The 27,179-nt window shown below is 38.7% G+C and overlaps 2 protein-coding genes across 2 annotated transcripts; both read right to left on the bottom strand.

Annotated features, from left to right (window-relative positions):
• Nucleotides 1-729: 729 nt before the first annotated feature.
• LOC111231381 (tetraspanin-5) lies at nt 730-11,360 on the bottom strand. Its single transcript, XM_022758452.1, has 10 exons — nt 10,956-11,360; nt 8,091-8,141; nt 6,123-6,269; nt 5,865-6,035; nt 5,564-5,689; nt 3,262-3,309; nt 2,492-2,608; nt 2,311-2,372; nt 1,971-2,023; nt 730-1,863 (listed from the first exon to the last, which is right to left on the bottom strand). Exons 1-9 carry the CDS (start codon nt 11,037-11,039, stop codon nt 2,011-2,013), a joined length of 819 nt encoding a protein of 272 aa, XP_022614173.1. The 5' UTR covers nt 11,040-11,360; the 3' UTR covers nt 730-1,863; nt 1,971-2,010.
• A 1,106-nt stretch (nt 11,361-12,466) lies between these two features.
• On the bottom strand, nt 12,467-26,211 carry acer2 (alkaline ceramidase 2). Its single transcript, XM_022758451.1, has 6 exons — nt 25,817-26,211; nt 25,272-25,386; nt 22,417-22,558; nt 21,736-21,873; nt 15,627-15,764; nt 12,467-15,056 (listed from the first exon to the last, which is right to left on the bottom strand). The coding sequence occupies exons 1-6, from the start codon at nt 25,928-25,930 to the stop codon at nt 14,870-14,872; spliced, it is 834 nt and encodes a 277-aa protein (XP_022614172.1). The 5' UTR covers nt 25,931-26,211; the 3' UTR covers nt 12,467-14,869.
• Between the last annotated feature and the right edge of the window lie 968 nt (nt 26,212-27,179).

Below are 27,179 nucleotides of genomic sequence, written 5' to 3'. Positions count from 1 at the left end.
GTTTACAAAGAAACACATTTATTAAGATATATATTTACAACTTGTCACGTTCCAGTTATTTACAAGAATCAGGAGTACACATGAAACAAGAGAAGAGTTATAATAAGGAGTATGTAGAAATTACAAGTATGGCACTGAGTGGTAAGAAAGTGTGTGATCAGTAAACACCAACAATCATATGAACCTTTGGGAGGGAAAAAAAGGATATTTGACACCGTGGCCATTTTATACATTTATAATAAGATTTCAAACTGCAGACACTGTATATTGTTTAACATCCTTCGTGTAAGCTGCAAAGGAAAAGCTGTGTGTAACCTGCTGCAGGTTCACTTTGATTTTATATTAAAAGGCTGCTTTTACTTCCATGCTATGCTGTTCTGTTACAGGTTGCCTGTGAATTATATGCATCCAGGTTAAATCTAGAAATAAAAAACCTATAAATTGTATCTTAGTTCCCATGTTTGCATTAAACATAATGCTGGTGAGAGAGCCGGTGTGCTCTGATTTCAAGTACAATACGTATGTAGGCTATAAAGTCAGTGAAGTGCCACCAGGAGGTACCAGCATTGCCTTTCATTATGAGCCTTGAAAATGGCTTGTATCCTAATTTTCCAGTGAAAACTTACAGATCAAAACAGGAAAAAAAAAAAAAAAAAAGCAAACAACAAAAGGTATATCATCAGTTAGGCAGATTTCATCAAAGAAACACATTGGCAACAGTTCAAAAGGAGGAAAGTGAATGAATGAACACTGACTGACAATAACTGTAAAAGGTAATGTGCAGGGAACAACAGACTTTTTTTGGGACAAATTCAAGATGAATCTGACAATTCTGGAGCACCATGAAGTTACAGATACAGTTTCTAAGTTTTTTTGTTTGTTTTTTTGTTTTGTTTTTTTTTTAAGGAAAGTGCCCCCTCCAGTGGCTGCTGCTTGACTTAAGTAACAGTCAATTTCGACAAAAGCTGAGTGGCTGCAATGAGCTTCATCTCTCTTACGTGAAGATTAAAGTGCTTAAGGCTGAGTTTGTTTTGTTTGGTTTTTTTGATTTACATGCCACATCTTCGGGTTTGTTTCAGTATGTTTCGAGATTTCTTTAAAGTCAATGCCAAACTCATACAAACTGCAACTTTACAAACCTAATACATCCACGATTTGCCTTCATGATAATACTATATCCACCTCAGCCCCACAAAACTCTGCTCACAAACTGTATGCATCTGTGTGATATGAGTGTGATCATCTCGCATATGGAAATAAATTTAAAGTTAATTCTCTGTAGCTTTAAGTAGATCTCATTAAATATTCAACAAAGTGCTAACCAGCCAATTCACTCTAAACTAGTGACTATTTTACAAATATTTTAAAATACTTAACATTAATGAAATACAGTTAGGAGAGCCAATGTCCTATCAGTAGACAATAGGCATGCAGTGCATTTCCAGAATCACTTCAGCTTTGTACACCACCCTTACACGCAGTGTTAAAAACTGCAGCTGTGAGACTTATAAAACCAAGGCCCTTTTAGAAATGAAGTGCTACCTCAGAGAAAACAACAAATCTACCTTCATTGTGTCCTGCTCATAAGTTATAACCCCCCTCCTCCATCCCTACAGGCTAAACTGGGTGTTATCTTGTGAGCCACTTTACCATCATACCTGCCTATACTGCATTTGTTTCATTTGTATTGTATGAGAGCTACAGTACATTTCAAAGGTTGTTCTTCATTTAAAAATAGGGCCACGAATAACTCTAAAAAATAACTCTAAATTTATTATGTACACATGAATGAGACTCTTGGTTCTGGACACTTTAGCTGATTCATTTATTTCCCTTCATTGCTGGTATCCCAACTGCAGAGTCCTGCAGAAAAAAAAAAAAACATCTCAGTATAAACACATTCCACAGGGGAGGGTGAGGGATCAATAATTTATACTGCAATGTTAATGATAAAATCAAATAGTGCTTACCTGGTACATCCGTCTTGCTTTTGGAGACTCTGTGGAGGTCTTAGGTAAACAAACTGCAAAAACAGGAGGCGGATTTAAGAACAAGTGCGATAAAATCAAGACATAAAATGCACAAATACATAACAGGACTTTGCTAACAGCTCTTTGACAATGTGTTTAGGTTAAGTGGAGGTTTCTTGCAAAGTGTACGGATCCTGATGAAGGCCACAAGCATCAGCCTCACATTGATATCGTAGATCCAAGTAAGTAATGTTTCGCAATGTTAACACTGACTATTGAGAAATAACTGTTCCCAGCTCGAGTGAAATTGCAGCTGAATTAATGAGCTGTTGATTCTTACCAACTCTCTCTCACGGCTTCAATGTCACTCACGAGATTCTGCGCTAAACAGATGCCAAAGATCTAAAACCGCAAAAACAAACAAACACACACACAAAAAAAAAAAAAAAAAAGACATGTTAGGTTCATGAGAAGTTGACAGAGATCAGATGTAGAAGTAAGCTGTTAACACTGTTCCTCACCTGTAGTAATGCAATCCCAATAAAGATGCCTGCCACCACTGTCAGGTTGTCCTGGAGCCACTTCTCAAACTGAGGGACGCAGCCTTTGATATAGATGAAAGTCCGCTGCTCTGAGTCCTGGAAGAGCACGAGTCAAACAAGTATAGTGGCTTATAACCAGATGCAAATGAAATGTTTTGAAATGACTTTTTTATTACCCTCTGAAAAGTATTAAACGTTGGGGTTTGCTTTACTTTGCAACAGTTGACAACATTTTAACAACAGTTTTTAATGTTATGTTATCTCGTGGTCTCCTCATAAGCCCTTCAAATTAAAACCCCTCTGAACTAATGTTACCTGGTTGTAAACACACACTCAGCTTGCTGTTTTTCTCCTCTGCCTCGTTAAAAACGGCTTCACTCTGCCTTTTCCCTCAGATTTAAAGTCAAGGAAACAAACACAGCCTTTTCCTTGCATTATGCTGCTATAGAGTAAGGCCAAAGCTAATGATGGGGGAGGGGTCTCACTTCCCATTGCATTGCTGCAGCATGACTAATACCGCACAAGCCAAAGAAGTGCTGATGGAGAGCCAGCTGCCGTATTTTGAAGAGTGAGGAGTTGGGGAAACAAACTGAAAGAGGGATATTGTGCCCAGGGTGGAGTACCTGATGACCTCATGCAGACCAGCCTGAGGCAAAAGACGCATGAGCGATGTACACTCTTCATGCAGGTTTACAGCACCAGCTTAGTTTTAGACGAGGGTCTCAGTCTATCAGTGTAAGTTATCTCACCGTTTTTGCTCGGATGTCGTATCCACACTGAGTGTTGATGACATCCTCCTGTGAAGTAAAGAGAGATAATGCTTACACATTGTTAAAAGGTAGAGTCGAGGTAATTAGACAGATGTTTGTCATATATTGGCAAGTTACTGCTTGTTTTCAACCTGGACTTTTTTTTCTACAATCATGATGATTTTGTCACTGTCAAGATCAACATAGTGTAACATTACACCAGGACAGCACTGTTGTCCAGTATATTACTGTAGTGGGTCTGGAGATGTACAGGACAGCAGTGGTCCCAAAGAACTAAACCTGTGTTAATCTGCACAGAATCGGAGCTGTAGACCTGAAACTCAACACTTGTATCCGAGTCAGATTTAGCTCATTAAAAAGGGAACTTTCGACTTCATTTTGGACATTTGGCTGCTGAGAGACTTTGACCTGGTCACAACCTGAAGCAACTGAAAAATAAATAAGACAGTGACAGGCGGGTCTTATAAATCTGATTATTAGGCTTGTGCAATGAAATAACTTGGCCATGTGAGCCCGATATCATGAATCACAAATTTGCTTAACAATCTGTGCAGCATTATAACACCCTCTGTCCTTAGACCCTCGAAACAGATGAGGACAAACTCCCTTAAGAAAACAAATAACTACTGTCTGTGTAGCCAAAGCATGATGTAGCCTATTCCTCTGTGCCATTGAGCTCCACTGTTGTACAAAAACTATTAAAAACACTATCAACTCCTGTTTGAGTAAGGTTTTCTGAAAACAACAGTACCAAGTTATAGGAAATTACGAAGCCTTTTTAATGAAATTATATATTTGGGACCCTTTCATTTGATAGATTTAGTTCTTTGATAGGATATAAATGACCTGAGAACCATAAACAAGGCAGGGAAGTCAGAAAGCATGAATGAACACATTCATTAATCTTTCTACAGTATTTGATGACAGTAAAACGAATATAGACAAATGTCAGCCCCATCCTTTGAATTATGTGTCATTTTAATAGTCAGCAGTCAGAGACCTGAAACACTTGCAACTGTTTTGCAATTTGTTCATGAAGACATGTGATTTGATTTGGACTTGGCCTCAAGGACTTAAAGGCAAGGCGGTGTAATTTATATAGCAACAATATAGTACTTCTCTGTCAAGCAGCTCTAAACTCTTGAAGGCTCCGACTGAAAATGCCTTGCCGTTGGTTTGACCAAAAAAAAAAAAAAAGTCAGTGTTCAGCGCAAGTGATAACCTCTGGGAACATTGTGTGATTCAACGACCATTTTCTGTTGATGCTAATTGTCATGAAGTGTTGCCCTCAAAGAGGATGACCTCGTTGGAACAGCACATCCTTAGGTCAGCAAATAAAAAAAAATAAAAAAAACACTCTTGTGCAACTTTCATTAGTGAAAGTGAAGCAAGTCTGTTTTTGCTGCGGCAGAGTGTTGTCACTGCTCTAAACAGAGAGCATGTTTTTCTGCCAAAAAAAAAAAAAAAAAAATATTGCCTTGGTCAAGGTAACTCCTCCCAGCCGCTTCCAGACTTTGCTGCGCTGGCAGAGTGTGAGAGGACTAAACACTGAGGCCTGGACGTCCTGTTGGAAGTCAGCCATGATTGACAACATCAGCCAGCCTTCTGCAGGACACAGATAACCCGACTCCGTCACAGAGAGGACCTTCACAATTTCCCCTCCAACTGTCAGCAATGTAAAGACCCCCCCCCCAATCGGCCGTCCTGGGAGCCTCTCCTGGCTGTCGTTGCCTGATTCCAGATGTTTTGGTTCTGGTTCTTCGTCCTCCAGGAGTCCAAGCCTCCTCCTCCTTCTCTCTTTCTCTCTCTCTCCCTCTGTGTGTTTGTTTCCTTCTCTTAAACATACGAGTGATGTGATTTGCTTGGTTTTGCTTCATGTATGTTTGTGAAGTCTGTTCTCTTTCCAGGTCTTCATGGTGGAGAGGAGGTCGTGTGGCTCTGGTCCTGTATGTTGGCAGCACCTGGAAGTTGTTCAATGTCCTCCCAGATCATATTATACATAATTTTTTACAATCTATAATGTTGTCCCCATACTGTAAATCTATTTGTTGCTCTATTCCGTACACACAACCTGTATTACACGTCTGTCCGTTCCGATAGAGGGCTTCCTCCTCTGTTGCTCTTCCTGAGGTTTAAGGGTTTTTTGGTGAGTTTTGCCTTTGTCTAATTCAAGGGTCTGAAGACAGAGTGTGTAGTAATGCTGTACAGATTGTTGAGCCCCTTCAGGCAAATTTCTTATTTGTGATATTGGGCTATATAAATAAAATTTTACTTGACATACCGCTGGATCTTTGGTGCAGCAAGAAAAGGGCACTCCACATTTCTCTCGACTCGGGTTCGAATCGGTGCAGTTGAAGTAGATGTTCAAATTCCAGTCATCAGCTCCAAAAGCTCCACAACACTCCCACTGCAAGGTTAAACAGACAACCAACCAATCAACCAACCAACCAACCAACCAACCGTCACATGTACATCAACTACTTCCCACAGGAATGAACAACCATGATTCTCACATTCTGATTCTGTAAAAACAACGCATGGGTTGAAATCAGTACTTAGGATAAAGAAAGAAGAGTGCTCACATATTCCTGGGTGAAGTCTATCAGGTTCTGCAGGTCAATGTCGTCCCTGTACGCCCGAATGTTGTTGTTAATAAAAAAGTTGAGCTGGTCCTTGATCCAGTCTTTGAAGACAAAGGCCAGGACTCCTGCAGTCAGCTCCAGGAAGAAGATGATACCCAGGAAAACAGAGAACTGAAAATACACAAGCAGTTCATTGGATTTAACAAATGTTATTATGAAAGACAGAAACATCTCTGACGAAGGATTTAGGGAACGTACAAACTTGAGCAGGAAAGAGTTTTCTCGCAGAGCTCCGATGCAACCAGCGAATCCAAGGATGAACATGACACCACCCACCACAAGGAAGAGCCAGACAGGGTCGAAACCCCCGAGGTCCGTGATGGACGAGAGGTTAGAGAGAACGCCCTGGTGAGGAAGCAAAAGGGGGCAAGAGAAAGTTGTTAGAAGGAGGATTAGAGGAAGGAGATTAGAAGAATTGTCTTATCTTCTGTTCTTAATAAAGGCAGGTAAAATTCTTTTTTCTTAAGTAAGGGAATACGATTGGTACATTCACATCTGTACGGTAAATATGTAACAGCAGCCAGCAGCCTTTTAGCTTAGCTTTGCACCTCAGTTAATTAATGAGTTTTTGAGCATCTCAAAAGATCATTAATTTACATGTGTAGCTTGTTTGTTTAATCCGTAAAAACAAGTATAAAAATAAAAAGTTATGGTTTTATGGGGGAGACTATTTCCTGGCTGGGAGCAGTAGATTCACACTGGTTGCCAGACAACCACTCTAAGCCATTAAAAAGCCAGCACATAACCCATTGCACTTCAGTTTGTGATTGGATTAAACAAATAAGATATAATGTGTCGGTTTGTGAGCTTTAGAAGCACGGGTAGGTGGATTTTGTTACCTCTGGACAGAGCCAGGCTAGCTGTTCCCCCCTATTTCCAGTCTTTATGCTAAGCTAAGCTAAACGGTGGCTGATTCCAGTTTCATATTTAACGTACAGACAACGATCCAAAGATACTCTACACCAAAGATGACGAACTACAAGCAGCGCCAACGGTATAAAATGGGATACACTTCCTGTCTCCTGAGTGGGCGTGGTCATGATTGTTTGTTCATGTCAAAACAATACGAGACCGAATACAGTATGAATTTGTACCTGACTCTGCCTGACTCATTTTTATCTGCTAGCTTAGTATCTGATAAAGTTTTATTCCAGTTTTAATTCATGGTTTCACGTAGAAGTCCCTCTTAACTTCTGCTTATGCAGTTGGAAGACGCTGTCGGCAGTGCTGCGTCAGTGAAACCTGACCCGACACAGAGAAGAGAGATGTGTGTTGTGAGATCCCGAGTTTGAGTTTGTTGATGAGACAGAGACAAGACTCGAACAAGGTTAATTTTCTCCTGATCTGTCGGTCTGAAAAACTGCATCTTAGTGTCCGAATCTTGGGAAGATCTATGGTTAGGTCCGATATTTATTTCGTTGACTATGGGGCGAAGGAATCGGTCATAATCTGTGATCACGTTCACTTCTCCTATTGGAGTGAATAGACTCAAACTTGCCGATGGTCTCCTAAAGGTGTGGCGAAACCCATGTGGCACACATATAGGAGATGGTCCTAAGTGCACAGTCTCCTTTCTGAACTGAACTATGCCTTATTAACTTTAAATCTTCATCTTTATCCAGACAATATTTAAATAAATTTATTTCTCTGGTTCCAAATTTGCATATCAGAAGATTTGTGTTTTCTTTTATATCAGTGTAAATTGAATCTCTGGGTTTTGGAGTGTTGATCATTCAAAACAAGACGTTTGAAGACGTCACCTTGGGCTTACTGGACTGTGAATGACATTTTTCACTATCTTCTGACATTTTATTGACCATTTACTTGAATAATCACAACAACAATCATCAGATTAATATAATAGTTAGTTGCAGCCATGTGTGAAGGATGAAGCAATAACCTCTAATACTCCTAGTACTGAAGGGGTACACCATGAATGAATCTGTGAAATGCATCAGATACATTCAGTCCATTGTTCAGAGGGGTGTCCCACCAGAAAGCATGACATTCCTTTCTGATTCAGTAAAGCCACTGCTTCCATTTTGTGCAGACAGATGGGCGTAAACGACAAGTGGTGAATGTAAATGATCCGCTTAGTTTAAGAATGATTTGCAGATGTCGATAAGGGGAAAAGATTCACACAATGAATAAGTGCATAAAACGTACCTTTTCGCTCCATGCCCACAGCCCGATGCCAAGGAATGCTACTCCGAGGAACTGAAAGAGGAGAAGAAGAGAGAGACAAGAGGGATGAGAGAGCAGGATTATTTTGCTGTGACTAAGACATGTAGTCATCACACAGAAGCACAGAGAAAGAAACCGAGGAGGTTTTCCTGGCAGCGGTCCATTACTAAATATTTCTCATCTCAGTTTGCAGTATCAGCAGGAGACTCCCACATTAGAAAGCATATTTAAACAGCTAAGAGCATCTAAAAACACGAGGCTCACGGACATTTACTGCCTATAGAAAACAAAGGCTGTCTTGTCTGATCAGGGCCGAAGAGTTCAAAACCATGTTTCAAGTTAGGAATCAATACACTGATGCCATTTTTCAGATGGCTCTTAGGCTTTTTATTTTGAAATGAAGCACAGAAATTAGACTTGACTATAATTATAACAGCCTAGAAGAATAATACTTAAATGATTATAATTTTGTAATTTATCAGTCATTTTATTCATGTATTAAAACACCAATTTTCTAATTATACAGAAGTGAGATTTGCTTACTCTTCTTCGTATCAAACAACAGCAGCAACTTTAAGACATCACACTCTGAATGACAGGCACACAGAGAGGGCCGGTGAGGAGACTGACAGGGATGCTAAAAACTTTATGGTCTACGGGCCCACAGATGTGGCGCCCCACCACAATTTGTCCTGGTAGATCTGATGGCCAGTCCAGACCAAACGTGTTTGATGGGCGTCATGTTGATAGATGGGGTAACTAAATTTACATAGTTGGAGTTTTTATCTCTTTGGTTAGTTGTAAGATTTATAATTGAAACACTGAAGTGGTGGCTTTAATACATACAAAATTGTAGGATGTCAGAACATATTGTCATGACAACTCTCCATAACAACAGAACCAGAGTATCTGAAGACTGTGAGAGATGGACATAAGCTCAGGCTCATATTTGTACCTGGTATTTATATTGTTTTGTCAAACTTTGAACACACAGTTTGTATATCATGGATTTGACATTGTAAGACTTATCTGTCATTCAAATATCAACAGAAATGGTAAATGTGATTTGACTTGGTCCTTGACTTAATAAATAAAATGTACTTCCAACTAAGGTTAGGAACGATTCATAGCAAGAATAAAAACAAACTAAACCCACTAGACAAGGCTACCCAAAAAACCACCAAGTTCACGAGTAATGATGCTGTTTAGAGAACTAATGTTAACTCCTTCTATTAAACCCGTGAATCATAGTTAAGAATTCCCCCCTAAATAAACAAAAAGCACTTTGCAAATTAACTTTCCAAGGGATTATTTATGAAAGAGATGCAGAGGAAAGAGGAACAGATGCTTTTGACACAGACTTCCTCTGGTGATGCATGACTGGTGGACGGCCCATTGAATGCATGGCTGCTGACAAACTCTGTAGGGCCCGACAGGTGACCTTCCACTACAGGGTTCATGAAAGGCCACAAAACATACTGGCACCACTAGACAGGGTTAGGCAATATGATGATATGCTGCATATCAGTGTTTATACTGTACACAGGCGTTTTATTGCAAATCAACAAGCAGGACTGCAGTGTGTAATTGTCAGGTATTTAATTTACTGGATAAGCCAAACTAGCAACCCCCACCTGGTTCATCGGTTAATTAATAGCAAAATAATCATTTCAGTCAATCATAAAGCAGAAATGGCAAACTTTCTCTGGTTCCAGCTTCTCAAATGTGACGTTTTGCTGCTTTTCATTGTAAATTAAATATGTTCCATTTTAATCAGACAAAACAAGAAGTCACCTTTACCTCTAGAGTATTGTGGTGAACATTTTCATTTTCGGACATTTTGTAGACTAAACACTTGAACACTTAATGAAAAAAATTGGTAGAATAATCATTATTGAAACAATGTAGTAGTCGCAGACCTAAACAATTTGAATTTTGAACAGGATTATGCGTTTAATCAGGTGGTCTATGTCATGTCTTGTTTTGTCTCACAAAGTAATTTAATGTAATGACCTACAAAAGAAGTGAATTCACATATTTGGGAACTTGGAACCATCAAAGGTTTAGTGTTTTTTAGTTGAAAGATGGTTTGAAAAAATTAAACGGTTATCAAAATAGTTGTCAGTTAGTTTTACAACATTTTTTTTTTCAGCTATGACCCACAGCTGCCTTCAAACAAGACGTTCTTTCACATTAACATATATAATACTTAGCATTAATAAATGGAATTCCTAAAGCCATTTGCTATCACTATCAATACATTTAGAAAGTATGTCTGACCCATCTTCTTCTCCTCAGTAAAACAGAAGTATTTAAATTGGTAACTGGAGGCCCAGAGCGGGACTTCCAGAAATTCCTGATGGGGTTACTGGAGAGTCCAAACCACAAGAGGAGATGTTGTTGTGTCTATTTGCTGAGCACAGGGTGACCAGGGATGGACATGACTGCTCTAAGTACACTTTGCACTGCCCCCATCCAAACACCACTGACACAAATCAAATGTCCTCAGATGAGCAAACACACGATATTGTCAGACAGTCAGGAAAGCCCTTTCATCTGAGCTCCTCAAACGCTGACAACAACACGGAGCAAAAAACAAAAAGCCTGCTGACAGCTGACAGTGGGAGCAAGTGCACAGGAGCATGGAGCCTACACTGCAGGGATGAAGCCACCCGTGAAAACCAGAAGGGCAAAAAATAAAATAAAACAAAATAAAATAAAGGCCACGACTGTCAAAGAATTAGACGTTAAAGCTACTGCTGATGGAGAACAAAAACATGTCATGTCAATGTGTTAAGCTGAGGATACACCAGGCCTGAAACAGCAAACAGCAAACAGCGGACCTACCCAGAATATGATGTTGAATCCGAAGATGAAATACTTGATGCAGCAGCTCACTTCATGAGCCTTGAAATGCTTTCCTGACATCATTTTTCTGTCTCAAACGCCGCCCGCTGAGGAAAGGAATCACATCTATGGTCCCTCTGTGTGCTTGACAGCCTGGTTGTGAGAAACACCCTTTTATTTTTTAAGGCTCGACAAAACGCGCCGTCAATTGTTTCCGCGTCTAATGGCAAACATGATGTTGTATCTCCGCTGACAAAAGGCGCAGATGAAGCGACACGGGAGCGCGTTTTCTGTCAGTGTCACTTTATCCAAGTTAAAACCTCCAAAGGTAAAACGGTGAAATGAATCCGCTGAAGTCAAACAGATCGAAACCGATGGTCTTCTATCTGACCCATAATCTAGACATGGCTGTTATTTGATTGACGTGTGTGGGAACCAATGAGGGTGTTTAGTTGTGAGAAGAGGCGGGACTTCCTCCAGCAGAGGGCCCTCAAGTTTCCATGAAATACAGCATGCCGTGATATTTAATCATTTATCATTATCAGTATAATTTATTAAATAAGATTATAGAATTAAACTTTATAGCACATATTAGCCTGTAAAGCCTGAAAATAGTTTTTTTTATAAATTAATTGGACATTATGAAATAAAATAAAAATAAAAGATAAAATAAGTATAAAAAATAAGTTAAATAATAATGAAATAATGGATACAGATGACATATAACAAAACCGTGAAATTGAAATTGAAATAATCAAAAAAATTAAATCACTCATTATTGTCATTGTCAAGCTAAATAAAATAACATTTAATAAAAAAAAAAAGATTATTTTTTACAATATCATGGTTATATTTTTTGACTGCATGAATTGATGATTATTAATTTCATAATTTACAATTTACACACTTTCACTTTCACACCTTCTAACATCTGTAATTTATTTTTAAAAAGATACTTAAAACTGATATTCATAATGAACCCAAGAGAAATTACATTTACATCTGCTTTTATATTTAGCACTACACTGTGCTAAAATGAATTGGAATAAAAGACACAATTAGTCACAGCGTATGAGGTCTGTGTCTGTGGGGTTTTGAAAGGTGGGTGTTGAAGCACGAAGAAGCATGTTTACAGGGGCACATACATATAAGTCCAAACACACATGTTTTAGAAGTCTGTACATTTGTAAGTTCTTTTGTAAAATCTCAGACAGTCTGCTGTGGCAAGCAGTGGTGTCTTTGTGTATTCATTTATTCACATATTTTTGACTATTCTAACTTGTTTTATACTGAAAACTGAAGGCTGTTCATGGGTTCTCAGTGCTGAGAGAAATAAAGGCAAAGTGAAAGAACTTTGACCCCTGGTGGCAGAAACTGTCTCCTGCATCATAGTGAGTCTGTACATTGTTCAATTCATGTAAAATACAATACACATAAAGCTACAAAATGTATAGGAACTGACTGTGAATATGGAGGTGAATATTGATCTACAAAATAAACACCACTGGTCATTCTGAGTAGAGGCTTGGTTTATTGCATAAAATAAAAGTATGTTCTAATCTATTACAAATATTTGTTTACAAAACAGGATAAATTATGAAAATAAATATTCTGTGCAGTTTGTCTGTATTGTCAATGCAAGCAGAAAACAAATGAGATTTATAGACACACGTAAGTCCATAAAAAAGACAAGTCATTGTTATGAGATCATAATCATCCCTCTTGCCAAGACAAACATCACGAGGGCAGCATTAAACAGACTCTTCTGTTCACACAAAGTCCTTTAACTGATGCTAATTCACTGATGCTAATTCTCAACTTGTTACATTTTTCTTGTTCTCTGCATCATGCAAACAACCACCACCATGGATCAGATGTATGATTCAGTATATTACTGCAGCACAATCGAAGTATTCTTGGCACTACAACTACTCTGTTCACGCTATCAATACTGTTTCCAAAGTTATTCCTAAAGTTACAATAAAAAAAGAAATGGTTTGCAACAATGTTTGGCAACACAAATGTAGGAATAATACTATATCAAAATAATTCACCATTTAGGCAGTTGCTTAGATTTTGGCTGCACTTCACTTACAAAAATATAAATGGTTTTTGGATTTAACAAAATACTTCATGTTGTTAAAAAATATCACTTCAGAATCTCAAGAAAATAGTTGTTTTTCTTTGTAAATCATAATCCTTCATTTCATCCTTCATGCAAGTACAAGTTATTTTAGGGGTCTGAGTTCCCAGAAGCCTCAGCAGGAGGACAGGAGTAAAATAATATTAGTTAAACAGCTTGAGGCAGCTTTTAAGAACAACATGTACAACAATGGTTTGAGGTGAAAAAGCTCTGGTAATCTTTGTCTTTTAGGGTTACTGTTTTGCTTTGCAACACCCAAACATATTTCCCTTTTAACTCTACATAGAGAGTCTCAATAATTTTTTTTTGCTGCTAAATTAGCATGTTAGTTTTAGGTCAGAGGTAATAAAATCCTAACTTGTCCCATTATTTCCCCTGCTATAAACTACACATCTCATCCATTTACTACCTAATGTTAACTGACTGTTAACTGACTGTTTTTCTCCATTTAGAGCCAACAGTGTCTAAGAATGCAAAGTATACATCACAAATTGTGAAACTTTAATCCATTATTCTGTTTGATTAAGGCTTCTTGCACAGTTTAAATAGTTTCACTGACATTTAGCACAATGTCTAAAATACTGAGGCTGGGATAAATAACCCTGAAGAGCAATTGAAGAGATGAGATGTCTGAGTGAAAAAGCTGTGCATGAACTAGGTAACTTTGGAGTAAATAATTGTAATTGTCATGTTCTGAAGTGCTATATACTGTGCAAGCAAAAGGCTTTGAGAACCATTTTTCATTTTGTGCAAAATAAGAAATTATTTACTTGAATTGTCAATTGTATTTTAATACATTTTGATTTTTACATTCTGTTTTTTTTTTTTTTTTACTTTGGATTTTGGCCAGTATCAAGGGGTACCTATTCATTCAGTAATATCTCAATGATACGCTTTTCCTAGGAAAATAACTGCATATTATGCTGTTAGTAAATACAGACAGGAATATATTAAACATTTCTCATATACTATCTTGAACAATCACTGTGGCATGCTGGAAGAAAAACATAGCACACCCATAATAGAAAGAAGTATTGTGTTTTTCTGGGTTTCTTTCATCAAAATACCTGTCGACACAAAGAGCAGGTGTAACAGCATGAACCCATTATGTATTTGAAATACATTAGGCTTTGTGTGAATTACCTTCTGTAACATCTTACGCACCAGCTTGTTGATACTTCGAGTTTTAATGCATTAGTAAATAATGCATTATTAATCACAGTTAATGAATCCAGTAATTTATTGTTTCTAAACATGGTTTCATAACGGCCAGACTGCACCTATGAGGTGCTATATTTATGTTTATAAAGGCAATATAATGCTTTATAATGAGGTTACAAAATCTTCTCTTGAAAGAAGCTTGAAATGCATGATACCAATAATATTTTGACTCTTAAAGAGATTACATGATCTCTCATGTGAAGCCTGAGAATGCATTTGGAACACTGTAAAGGTTTCTTGGCTTTGATACTGTGTTACTTAAAAAGTCATTCTGTGTCATGTTAGACTCATTTTGTGAAACCTTTTGTTCTTTGACAGAGTTGCATAAAGACTGGTGTGTAATGAAGACCAGACCAGGGAAGGAACAAGGAAAAGATTAATCCCTGCAGTTGGCCAAAATGTGCATCACCTACGTCATAGAGTCACTACAGCACCATTGGACGTCACCCGACTCACAGACGTGGTGGTGCATCTTGTTGCCATGCTGTTTGAAACCATGCTGGGGAGAAGTGTGGAAGCACAACCAGCTGAGCAGCAGACTCAGGTCACTTTAAGTCACCTTGATCGTAGACTTCTTGTGGACACAGAGCAAGGAGACGTACGGCACACCGATGAAGGCCCATTTCTCATTGGGCCAGAACATGATGACGGGTCCTCGCTCCGGGGCCTCGGTTGCAACGTCAAAGTAGGCGAAGCAAACGCAACCCAAGTAAGAGGCTAGACAAATAAGGATGTGCCTGTAAAAGCAAGAGGAGTTTGAATGAACCAGACAGTTTGATAAATGGTTCACTAAATATATCTGGGTGTTTGCAGGTGCATCTGTGCAAGATTAACAATGTCTGCAGAACAAATCTCCTTCTCATCAGGTTGTTTTAGTCTGTAATGAGTGTTTACAATCTCATTTTCTTACAACAAGCAAAAAAGTGCAGTCCAGTGCAATCAGAACATTTCAGCTTGTTTCCAATGCAAATACACTTTTGGAGTAATTAGCAAAATTTTATTTTTGCCAATATAGTGTAATTTTTCTTGATTCTAGTGGCTCAACTTCCCTATTTTTTATGTTTCAAAATCCAGACCATCATTTCTGGAAAATAATGAAAAACATAGTTTTAACCGGTTGATATTATCTGACTGCACTGGCAGATTTATTCAGATTTACTGCTTCAAGAAAATAAAGATTTTTAGAATTAAGTTACACACAAGATAAGATGGATATGTTTGCAGTCTAAATGCATGCATTTTAATTACATTAATTTCACTTATAGTGTCAATACATGCTCAGTTTTCTCAGTCGGCTGTGAGCTTACCAAGCACAGTGTAAGTAGGGAAAGTTGACAGATGACCACATTTCACAGAATATCCTGTCACTGATCCAGCAAAGCAGAGCCAACGCCCACCAGATCCCTGAGATCAAGCCCAGCTTGAACACACGTGGGTTTTCACACCTGCAATGACCAGAGAGAGCATGAGAAAGGTACACACACACACACACATACACATACAATACAAAGGCTGGGGATAAAGTGGATATGTCTGCAGACATCTCTAGTATTTTATCTTCATTGACACCGTCATCAGCACATGATTTTTACTTAAATTCTGACATTAGATGTGCTTAATCTTGTGGATGCAAACCTTCAGTACTGTATAGTTGATCTGGGTATGCAAAAACAAAGAAATCTTTTTTGGCATCTTTAATAGATGAATAAAAAAGTAACAAAAGAGAACCGGTTATGCAGTATAATTACATTTAACTTGAGATGAAAAAATAGAACTAATTTATCAAAGATACATAGAAATCTAAATCTAAAGTGACATATGATCAGCTTTTAGGTTGATACGGTTTGCCTCTGCAAACAGCCAGCAGATAAAGGGAAACATTATCATTCAATTGAAGTCTGGTTTGTTTCTACCTGGTGAATGTAAATCCAATATCCACTCACATTTTTGTTCTGTTTTGAGTCTCCAAAAACCCCATTAACTACCATCTGGCTCTCTAGCTGCTAAATGCTCCACTATGTTCACCAGCTAGTCGCTAATTTTGTCTGGTGTTTGGTGCAGGGCAGGTAGTGTACTGTGGAGATTTTAAGCGTTGACATTGAGAAACAGCTGCCTGATGTCTGAAAGTTGATATTGCATCAAGTTATGGGCCAGAAAAACCAAAGCAGTGAGCTGAAAGACGCTCACACACATTGTAAAGCTGAGGTGAGACTGTAGAGACGAGCAACGTATTTCACATATACAAAGTCATTGAATCCATTGCTAGTATGAAGATATTGATCATAGTAGATTTAAGGTCTATTATATTTTGTAAATCTGTCATGAATATGCCAGTTGATGATTAGGATCATTTTAATACTAACAATATAATACAATATAACTTTGCTCTCGACTGTAGTGGATACAGAACTGTGCTGTAGAATACAACATTAAGACGTAAAACAAACATACAAAAAAAAAACAAAAAAAACACGAAACCATGGGAGCGCAAGGCAAGGAGCAGCAGCTGTTAGGAGCGGGAGAGAGGGAAAGAAGTGAATCAAAATTGAGATAAAATAAAACTACAATGTCATGTTTAAAATTCTAGCTGGATTGGGCCTTGGCAGATGCATCTTGAGCCTCTCGGGGGGTGGGGGGGTGGTAATTCATGATCATACAGGGTGTGGGTAGTCTCTCTCAGAATACACCGGGCTTTGTATTCAGCTCTGGTGGTGAACAAATTCCCCAGATGGTTCTGAGATTTTCTAATGATTTTACTGGCTGTGTTGACTCTAGGTGGGCGGCTTTTATGTTTACACCTGAGAAATCACAGAACTGTGATCCAAGTACAACAACAACTCTGGCCTACTTCTCTGCACAAATATCTCTTAGTGGACACACCGCTGACCTACAGATACGTGAGCTAATCCAGAGTGCTGCTGATAAGCTATTCTTAGTCTTGTCCTCCTTATACACACCAGTCACGGCCGAGGCAAACACTGAGTGCCAAAACAAAGACAAGGGACAAGGAAGGCTGACTAAACTGTGTTGACAGAGTGGTCACTATGACACAGTTTGTCACATTCCCCTAAGACTGAGCATTTGATGAAGTCATACCATTTGACAGGCTTTTAATTTTGGTTACCATTGTTTCAAGGTGAAAGGAATGCTGGGATGACACAAAACCTTTTCCAGAAAGCTTCACAACACAATAAGTTTGACATAAACAACAAGCGTCACTCAGCTGCAGAGGACATGAAGAATTTTCAAGTGCTATAGCTCTGTGACTCTTCTACCTACTAACCGTTTCCACATCCAGCTGATATGGAACATTATTATTCATTTGGAGTTTTTGTCTGCGGCAGCCAAAAGAATGTAATGTCCAATATTCACGCACACACAAAAAGCACGGCTCTTTAGCTTACTAGGTGCTCCGCTATGTTTACCATCTAGTCGCTAACTCTGTCTGTCAGCTGATTGGTGCCGGGCAGGTAGTGGACAGCTGCAGACAGCTGCTTACTGCAGCTGGAAACAAGGACGATGAGAGCAAAGTTGCAGGCTGGAAAACCAAAACAATTAACTAAAAAGGAGGCTAAGATGCTCTGTATAGCTGTGGGGAGCTGCAGAGTTGGCTGGTAATTCTGGGCTGAGAGTTTGTCACTACAAGCAACACTTTTTCACATTACACTGGCCATTTGCATGTTAATGGCGACATCCCAAACTGATCCAGGCATATGTTAATGGATCCTTTCTTTACTGAACTCTACTGTGTTTTGTCCATGTCGGCCTGTGTGCGCTGCTGTGCTGCTCTTCTTAACAACAGCCGGGGTCTACACTGCGAGCTTTTCACTGCATGCGAGAGTGGAGACTGTGTGAATGTGAAAAACGCTGACTGACTCTAGCTCTGACAGCCGGGTTGCCAAGACTTGTTGATCCAGCGATAAGGAGTCTGTTATCTCCTCTCTTTCAGTGTGCAAAGCATTCAGCGAGCAGCTTCTCATTTTAATTCAGCTGCGACCGTCGCTTTCACCAGTTGAAACGGCCTCGTCAGCAGCAGGTCCTATCAGCTGTCGCTAATTAATGTTAATTCCCCGAGTGATGGCAGGCCAAAATAAAACTTGGCTGTTATTATCAGTTATTGGTGTGCTCTCTGCAAACCGCTGTCTGTACTAGAGTGTTTGTGAGATAAAAGAAGAATCACTCTGCGATGCGTTGTGTTTCCCGCTTTACGTCACAATCTTCTAGTTAAACCTTTCTTAATATCATATCAATGATTTAAGATCATCAGTTTTTTTTTTTAACCAGGTCTTTCAGTATTTCAATCAAGGAGCTGGTATCAGTATCCAAGAAATCCAATATTTAAGTATTAAATATTAAACTCACATCAGGATTGGGGACAAAAAAACTAATTGGGACAGCCATAACTGTTGATATAAAAAGTATGTCTGAGTGCAGCTTTAATGCCTTTGCTATCATTAGCTACCATGAGCTACTGGTCCTACCAGACCAAGTAAGGCTGTAACAACAAAACCCCTGACTCTACTGAACTGAATGAATTCAGCTTTTCATTTGTAAGAGGAAGAATGTCTTATTACTTCTTTCAAAAGGTAACAAGGTCTCACTTTAAGTCAAGTAATGTATGTCATTCAATGAACCAAAGAGACAAAATGCTGTTATCTTACATAATTGGTATGGGGAGGGAGTAGAAAAAAAATGGTGACATGGCCACCCAACAGCAACAGGAAATACAAGAATAGATGGCCAATGATACATCCTCCCAGAGGGAAATAGACCATTAACTTGTCATCATTATTGTATTATACTTTATGTGTTGTAAGTGTTTCAACTAATTATATTCACAAGTCCTGACTGATCATCAGGTATGTAGTGAGCTGACCTTAGTAACTGACTTTACATACACACTGTACATTGAGCTTCCCTGAGTGAGTCAACACCCCTTCCTGCCCAACAAACACACACTGACAAAACAATCACCACACAGCCGGATTATCTGGAATACTGCGACTATCAGCTCAAACATGTAAGATAAGAAACATGACATCGCCTTCGACACGCAGTGTTCGTGAGTGTGATGGAGAGTTTGACTGTTGGAGGCAAAGATAAGTGAGGAAAAGGCCAGCCTGTCTAGCTGGGGTGGAGTCCTGCAAAGACGCTTCTCTTACTCGAGGGAATAGAGAGGAAGAGGCTCCATAAGATCAGTGACTAAAAGCCAGGAACTTAGCACTGGGCCATTATATGCCACTGTTTTGACGTCCAACTGAAGCAAAAAAAGTTTTCTTTTCAAAATAATTTTTCTTTCCAGATACGCTTAAAATGATTGTCTGACTGCTTGTGCTTCTTGCTCGACCTGACTTCTTTTTAACGATGTCAACAATAGATAGAAAACAATGGTCAAAACCACATTAAAAAAAAGACACAAGTTGTAATAAACTGGCATCATCCTTTTTAGCACTGACAAAATATGAGATCGCTGGTATTTTAATAGATCTTATTTATATTTGCTGATATGTGTACATGATGGCATGTGTGTAAATACGCATGTATAACTGCGTATATAAAATTATACAAGCTTTTTCTTTTAATAGAATTTTTAAATACAACATTTCTTATTTGGTTGTGTTATGGAGTTATCGTTTATTTAGCTTGTGCTTTTTAAGAGCCATGCAAGAAAGCAGAGAGTTAAATCATGAGTCAAGGGGCCATCTGTTCTTTCAATAGCTGGTGTAATACAGTCTATGGAGAGTATCTACCCATTTTTTTTTGCAATGTGAAAATGAACTTTGCTCTTACATGTACAAAACAATTTTTTTTAAGGCATAATCACTTTGTTTTCTACCATGCTTGTCCTTTATGAACAACTCATCTATTATGGCACAGCTATGACTAGTTTTATGGCTTCAACACTTCCAGTTTATCTCATATTTTTCATGGATATCCTATAAACTGGACAAGTTGTTTTTGTCTATCTGGAAGTGCGTTGAACAGGGGCCAACAGACGTACTGTAAAAGAAAAAGCAAACAACAACAAAATAGTCTTTTTTTTTCTGACAGCAAGTCAATCAGCCAGGGCCACAGGAATTCTCTCCCACTTAGTAGAACAAAAACAACCGACATCAATAGATGACTGGCCCTGGAAGTAATGTCAAGAAATACTAACAGGTTGAACAATAGATGACTTAAGGTTAAAAGACTGACGGTAGTGAGTAAGGGTTGTGGGAAACGGAAACAACAAAGCATGGGTCCACATTACTGTGATGGAGGAAAGCATTAGAGAAACGCACACACACACAAATGGGCATGAATGGCTCGTTGTGTGTTTTCAGGAACATTCTTTCACATCATAAGGCCCTGTAATTATCCTGTAACAGACGACATGTCATTAGACAATGTAAGTACAAAAGGCCAAAGGTGATATGTTAATGTCCTGCAGACCACAGGCATTACATCTCAACGCTATTGTTCTGTTAGCGACTAAATTTATTACAGCTAGATGAACTTTAAAACACACACGGAGAAACTCATCATTGATTTCTGCTGCTGCACTGCTGTGAATTTAAACTTAGTCTTGTTTTTAATTTCAGCGTTGACTAGATGGGAGATCTGCGCATCACTGAATTAAATAGATTGCAGTCTTTATGACATAGGTGCAACAGTTACTAATAATAGCCTGGTGTAACTGTTGTGTAACTAACTGAAACCACTGACTAATCTATCATTAGCCTGCTAAAATATGACATTTTTACCCTGAAGAGAAGAGGTAATATGGAGTACAGTCGACATGTCTGATCTGTGTAATAATGGTGTACACTGGCAAGAACTGAAATGACCACATATACCTCAAATTACAATTATACCAATAAAAGACAGAATAACATCAGTTAATTCAGCATAATATAATAACTGCATGAATATTACTCACTCTAAAACTCACGTTTCTCCATGTGTGCAGTTATAAATGAAACAAAGCTATAAAAAAAGGACTGACTGCAGCTTGAGCACAGTTGTTTCCTAGCAACTGATTTACTTATTACCTTATTTCTGATGTTTTAATGGTGTGAACCGATTCAGTAAATTACTAGTTTGAAACTAGTTAGTTACTAAGAACTGACATTTCATACACAAATAACTGGTGCAAGCAGATCGCAGTGAGTAAAGTTTGCTACTTGTACCTGCAGACACAACAATCAAACAACCCCCCCACACACACACACACACTCTCACCCTGACCCAGGAGCAATGAAAGGTGGGAGTTAAGTAACATTAACACATGAAAACATAAAAATGGGTACAAACCATGTAAAATTAAAGATGGTGGCCATGCAAGACTGTGATACTACACCCAAACTTCCTGTTGTTTAAAAAAACAAACAAACAAAAAAACACAAAAAATAATAAAAACAAACACTTTTCACCAACCTTTTAAGCTCAGTAATGAGCAGCGCAGTGCAGGGGATTCCCAGAGTCATAAGTGACAGTGAGTTGACAACAGGTTTAACAAAGGCCAACCCTGTGGTGATTCCTGACAAGATGCCAATGACCACTTTGAACCTTGACCTACACGGAGAAGCAAAATCAGAAAAACTGAATTTTTGCACTCTATGAACAGTATTGTGAAACACAGAGAAGGAATGTTGTGAAGACTCAAAAAGCACTTTAACCCACTTATTCAGATAAACATGAACCACTCAGCTACAAAGGCTGTGGAAAATACAGCCTGAAGTGAAAGAGCAGCCATGATGGCTCTCTGACAATGGAAAGAGAAGTAAAGACATGTGATGCAGCTTTTACTGGTGTCAGCTATCTTAGACCGGCCTATTATTAAACAGGACACTCATAGGAGTGCACACATCATATGACAAACCAGTGGCCAACTGTGAGCTCCTACAGATGAACCTACTGAACACAAATACAGTCTAACTCCCTGAAATACACATAAACAGTGAAATTGATTTCATGTGAAAATGTGGAACAATCTACTGTGAAAACAACATCGCTTTCCTTCTAACGTTTGAAAAATGTTTTGTAACACAACCACTACTGCATCAGCTGTGTGTATATGATAGTTATTTTGATGCAACATCATGCTGGTCAACATACCGATCCCTCCTGAACATCCTGGGTAGGTATCTCTTAGGGAACCACATGGCAATGGCACACATGAGCACCCATAAGATGGCCAACTCATCCAGCATCTGGCCAAGGAAGCTGAGGGTGGCATGAAAATACGTTGATCCAATACCTGGGAGAAAGAGACACAGAGACGAACAAACATTTGTCAGAAGAGAGATGTAATTTGAAATTGTTCAGTGTGTTAGTGATCCTAGATAAATGAGACTGAATCCTTTAGTAACACCCATCAAAGATTTCTCTGACAGTTTATGTCCACTATAAGGAGTCATAACTATGTATTTTTGCCAAGTGTGCAGCTGACACGTTACCATTTCCGTTTATCAAATGACAAAAGCAACCAAAACAAGACATGAAACATAATATATATAAATGTCACCTCTAAATGAGAGGAGTTCAACATAACACAGGTATAAAAACAATGTATAAAAGGACCATCAAATGTGTTCAGAGGCAGCGAGGGGCAGGCATCATCTATAGTGCAACTCACTTTGTGCCAAAAAAACAAGCAGATTAGAGAGCTCATACTGAGAAACGCCTGCTGTTTTAAGCAAAGAGCCACAATGGAAACGACAAGTTAATTACAAATATTTACTTCGACATCAGCCTTCTGAAATACCATGAGGGGACGGACCCGTCAGTGTCCCTTTGCTATCACGGTCCAACAGTCCTGTCGTTATCAGCATAATCTGTTTCACAACAGGCGCTGAAGGAGAGTCGAACATTTCAATCAACTTCTTATCCAGGACGGATGTCTGCTCTCAGTCAGAAGTTACTAATCCTGACAACCTGCCAGTGTACTCACACATCACAGGCACTTTTAACAAAATGTATGAACAGAGACCGCCTTAATGAAAAGAGAGCTGAAACAATTATTTGAAAGAAAAAAAACCCCAGTAACTAATCTAATAACAGATTCATCTTTAATGTCATTTTTTCTACCAAAAATGTAAAATCTACCGTTAGTCAGACAAAACAAGACATTCAAAGAGGTCACACCGGACTTTCAGGAATTCTTATATAACTATTTTCTGAGAATTTATGGACCAAAAAACTAATAAAGAAAACAATCAGGAGATTAATTGATAATGAAAATAATCTTTAGCTACAGCTCTACATGGGAACACTGTATAATGTGTGGCTAATGGTAGCAGGCAATTTATCAATTGATCCCAAACTTTATAAATTACTCACAGTCCGCACACAGCTGAGGCCAAGGCCAAAGACAAGCGGCTGAATGTGGTTTTCATACTAGAATCTATAGAGTTGTTTTTCTGCTCAAGTCAAAGGTCAACCCGACTACAGAGACAGTGGGAGACAGGTGAAACCACATTACCTCTCGACAACAGTGCGTTTAAGTTTTAACAGGCTTCAGATTCCTAGAAGAGGATGCGGCTCAGAGCTCTTGAGCCACCCACACCCACCCACCCCCACACCCACACCCACACCCACACACACACCACTTCAACATGCACAGACAATCTTAATGTAAAGTTACACAGTCCAGTTTGAGAATAAATGACCCATTTTGCATCTCGCCCACAGTTCAAGTGCCTGTGAATAAGTCAATTATGCAAATCCTATTCAAACACTACTCAGTGTTTTCCAAGCATCCATGAAGGTCACCTCTCAGGAGCATTGGGGTCTGTCAGGTTATCTTTGCTGACAGTGCAACCAGAGTGTTTTTCCAAACTAAGGAACGAGGCAATGTAATCTCTCTAGGACTGCGCTGCCATTTATATACAGTAGCACCATTTAAGATAGAAATCCTGGGACAAACCAAGTGAAATCTTGGCAATAGGCCATTCATTGGTTTGATGAATAAGCATAGTCATGATAAAGTCTTTTTCTAAGAGGGAAAAATGATTCAGTGTTGTTGCTGCAGTTTAAGAATCCAGGCTGAAAAGTGAGAATTTACATCCAGGATCCCACCATACTTTAACATAAAAATACAGACACATAACTGATACAGGCTGTAAAATGTACAATCCATGTACTCTTTTACATGCACACAGCATTTTGTGTATTTTCGGGCTGCTAATAATAATTTTCATGATCACCGCTCATTATTTTCTCAATTAACAAAAAAATTATTTGGGTCAATAAAATATTCCAAAATACTGAAAATGCTCATTACAAATTTCCAGAGCATAAGTTGGCGTGTGTATTTGCTTCTCTTTTTTTTTTTGACCAGCTGTCTAAAACCCCAAAATATTAAGTTCACTATCCTTGAAAATCAGATCACATCTGCTGAAGCTCAAGCTGAAACCAGTTTATTTTCTGTTTAAAAAAATGACCCGAACGATTAACCGATTATCAAAATAGTTGATTCATTTTATGTTGACTGTTCACGACTAATCATCTTATTTTTCACCCACAAGGCTATATGCTCATTTCCATACACTCAGACTAAAAGTCTGCCCTCCACATGTTTGCAAATAGGAATGACAAAAAAAACATAAACACCTCTCAATATAATGTGGTCCAGTACAACACGTTTAAACATATGAGCTCTGTAATAAACAAACAGTTGAATTGACACCTCTCTGCCAGAGGCAACAAAAGCTGAACATTAGAAACTTTGTAAAGGAAGAATTTATGACAGCGTTGTTGTACTGGATTGTCCAGATGTACCTAATAATGTGGCCACTGAGTGTAAGTTTCTATGATAGTTGATATGATGTTTTTGTATCTAAACACATCTCATGCTAGCTGAATATGTATTAGTTTTGATGGTTCGTGTGCAAGTGTCTCATGAGGCTGAACACAAAGATCAAGAGTGAAGAGGTCATCACACAGTAAACAACGTCCGGCAGCCAACTTACCAACCACAACCAGAAGAATCCATATGAGGTAAATCCCACTGTTGAAATGTGTTGCATATTGGCGGAACAAGCACATTAATATGGGCGGCAAAACAAAAAACAAAATGTTGCTGATCTGAAATGATAAACAAAGGAAAGCTATGAGCAAAAAACACATCATAGTTGTGTACTGACCATGTTGCTAAATGACAACATGCTGGTCAAGAGTTGACCAGTGTGCAGGCCTCAGTGGCCTTTTGCAAACTGACATTCAGCTGAAATGAAGAAAAGGAAAATTTGTAACCTGATGCTAACAGTAAACATCGTGATGCTGAAGCTGAAAAGCAGCCAAACTGTTGAAAGACAGTGGCTAAAACTTACAGCTAGCTACAGCTAACCAATGATTAATATTAAAAGCAACAAGAAAGCAGTGCAATACAAAGAAAAACAAAAGCAGAGAAGCTATGGTCTAGCTGTGACTGTAAACAAAACTGTATTACGCAAAGCAAAAAAATAAAAAATAAAGCACACATCGTTAGCTTAAATCCAACGAATGTCAAACCGACCGTGTTGTAAAATTCAGCGATGCTGGGGTAAATAAGGTAATTGCCTTCACACCAGTCCACCTCGGAGCTGCCAGCCTGCAACTGGTCCCAAAAAATCAGATTAACGTTACTCATGTCTGGACTAGTTGTGTCGGACGGACCGTGCAGAGCAGACGACACTCCGCCGTCAGCTTTGGAGATAAAAAAAAAAAAACACAAAAGAAAATCTCCTTCTCTGTCGCCTCGTTGACCACACGCTAAATGTGAGAGGGTAAGACCTGACGCGTATTGTACTTGAGACAATGTGATAAACTGCAAGGACCGTCGCTGAGCTGCATGATTTTAAGCCGCTGTCCGTCCACAAAAGCCTCCTGCCAGTCGTGACGCTCCGCTCTGTGCACTGACAGCTGCACCGACAGTAGCCAAAGAGGCTTCAGACGCTGCAAGAGGATTCGCCCCCGCCTACTTCCTGCTTCTCTGACATGTGACCACAGCGACCGATTGATAGAAGTTGATATTTCTCAAATAAAAATCCGCAAGAGGGATCGTGGTCATAAAGGGACAAGGGATTAACTGAAAAATAAATACACAACTAGGCAAATTTCCATCATAATTACATGCAATTTTGTAATTACATTACATATAAATGTCAGTATGTTTTTAGCCTGACGTTTTCAACCAACTTTTGGTTTTAATTTCTCTTTTGACATTCTAGTAGTTTTGTGATTTACTTCACGAAATGCTGCACAGACATTTTGTTAGTAGTGGAAGGTAACTACATTATTTTAACTTTTGCTGTTTTACACCTATACTCCAGTGTAAAGTGGATATCTATTGTAGATTACAATACATTACTCTACTCTAAACTGTGCATACTGTGCATACACTACAGCAAGTTGAAATGTTGTGACCAAAAAAAAGATGATTTGATCAATCCATTAGTTGATAACTGGGAAATTAAATTCTATCAGGAGGTTAAGAGGAGTCAACCTACTAGCATCCTGATCCGTACAACAGGGAAGAACAGCAGCCTGGTTGCACCCAGGAGGTGACACATGAAGTGGAGCTGAGTGTCGGGGCAGATTCACCCTTTTGGAGAGACAAGACATAAAGAAGATGTCACTTAAAAGCTGCAGCTAAATTTTGATGGGCATGTTTAACAACTTTTGAACAGCTATAGATACCAATTACTTTTAAGTGTAATATTTTGAGGAACCATTTGAGCTCACAAAAATGTTTTGTTCTACAGTAAATTAAACACTCCAACAGTATATGACTTAGATTAGATTAGATTTAGATCCCCCTCAACCTGCAACAATAAAATGATGTCAATAAGTTGTACCTTTCCTTTGATAACCTACTTAAAGCATATTTTGTGTGCTTT

This window comes from Seriola dumerili, unplaced genomic scaffold, assembly GCF_002260705.1.
Source record: "Seriola dumerili isolate Sdu_G_001 unplaced genomic scaffold, Sdu_1.0 BDQW01000301.1, whole genome shotgun sequence".
In the NCBI taxonomy this organism is placed as follows: domain Eukaryota; kingdom Metazoa; phylum Chordata; class Actinopteri; order Carangiformes; family Carangidae; genus Seriola; species Seriola dumerili.
This window is presented reverse-complemented; position numbering and strand designations above follow the sequence as displayed.

Excerpts from the sequence above, each read along its gene's own strand:
- LOC111231381 (XM_022758452.1), bottom strand. The coding sequence starts at position 11,039 with ATGATGTCAGGAAAGCATTTCAAGGCTCATGAAGTGAGCTGCTGCATC. Across the intron at positions 8,142-10,955 it reads GATTCAACATCATATTCTGG|TTCCTCGGAGTAGCATTCCT; the intron begins GTAGGTCCGCTG and ends CTCCTCTTTCAG. Across the intron at positions 2,609-3,261 it reads ACGACATCCGAGCAAAAACG|GACTCAGAGCAGCGGACTTT; the intron begins GTGAGATAACTT and ends GTGCTCTTCCAG.
- acer2 (XM_022758451.1), bottom strand. The coding sequence starts at position 25,930 with ATGAGTAACGTTAATCTGATTTTTTGGGACCAGTTGCAGGCTGGCAGC. Across the intron at positions 25,387-25,816 it reads TCGCTGAATTTTACAACACG|ATCAGCAACATTTTGTTTTT; the intron begins GTCGGTTTGACA and ends TTATCATTTCAG. Across the intron at positions 15,765-21,735 it reads CTCATTACTGAGCTTAAAAG|GTGTGAAAACCCACGTGTGT; the intron begins GTTGGTGAAAAG and ends TGGTCATTGCAG.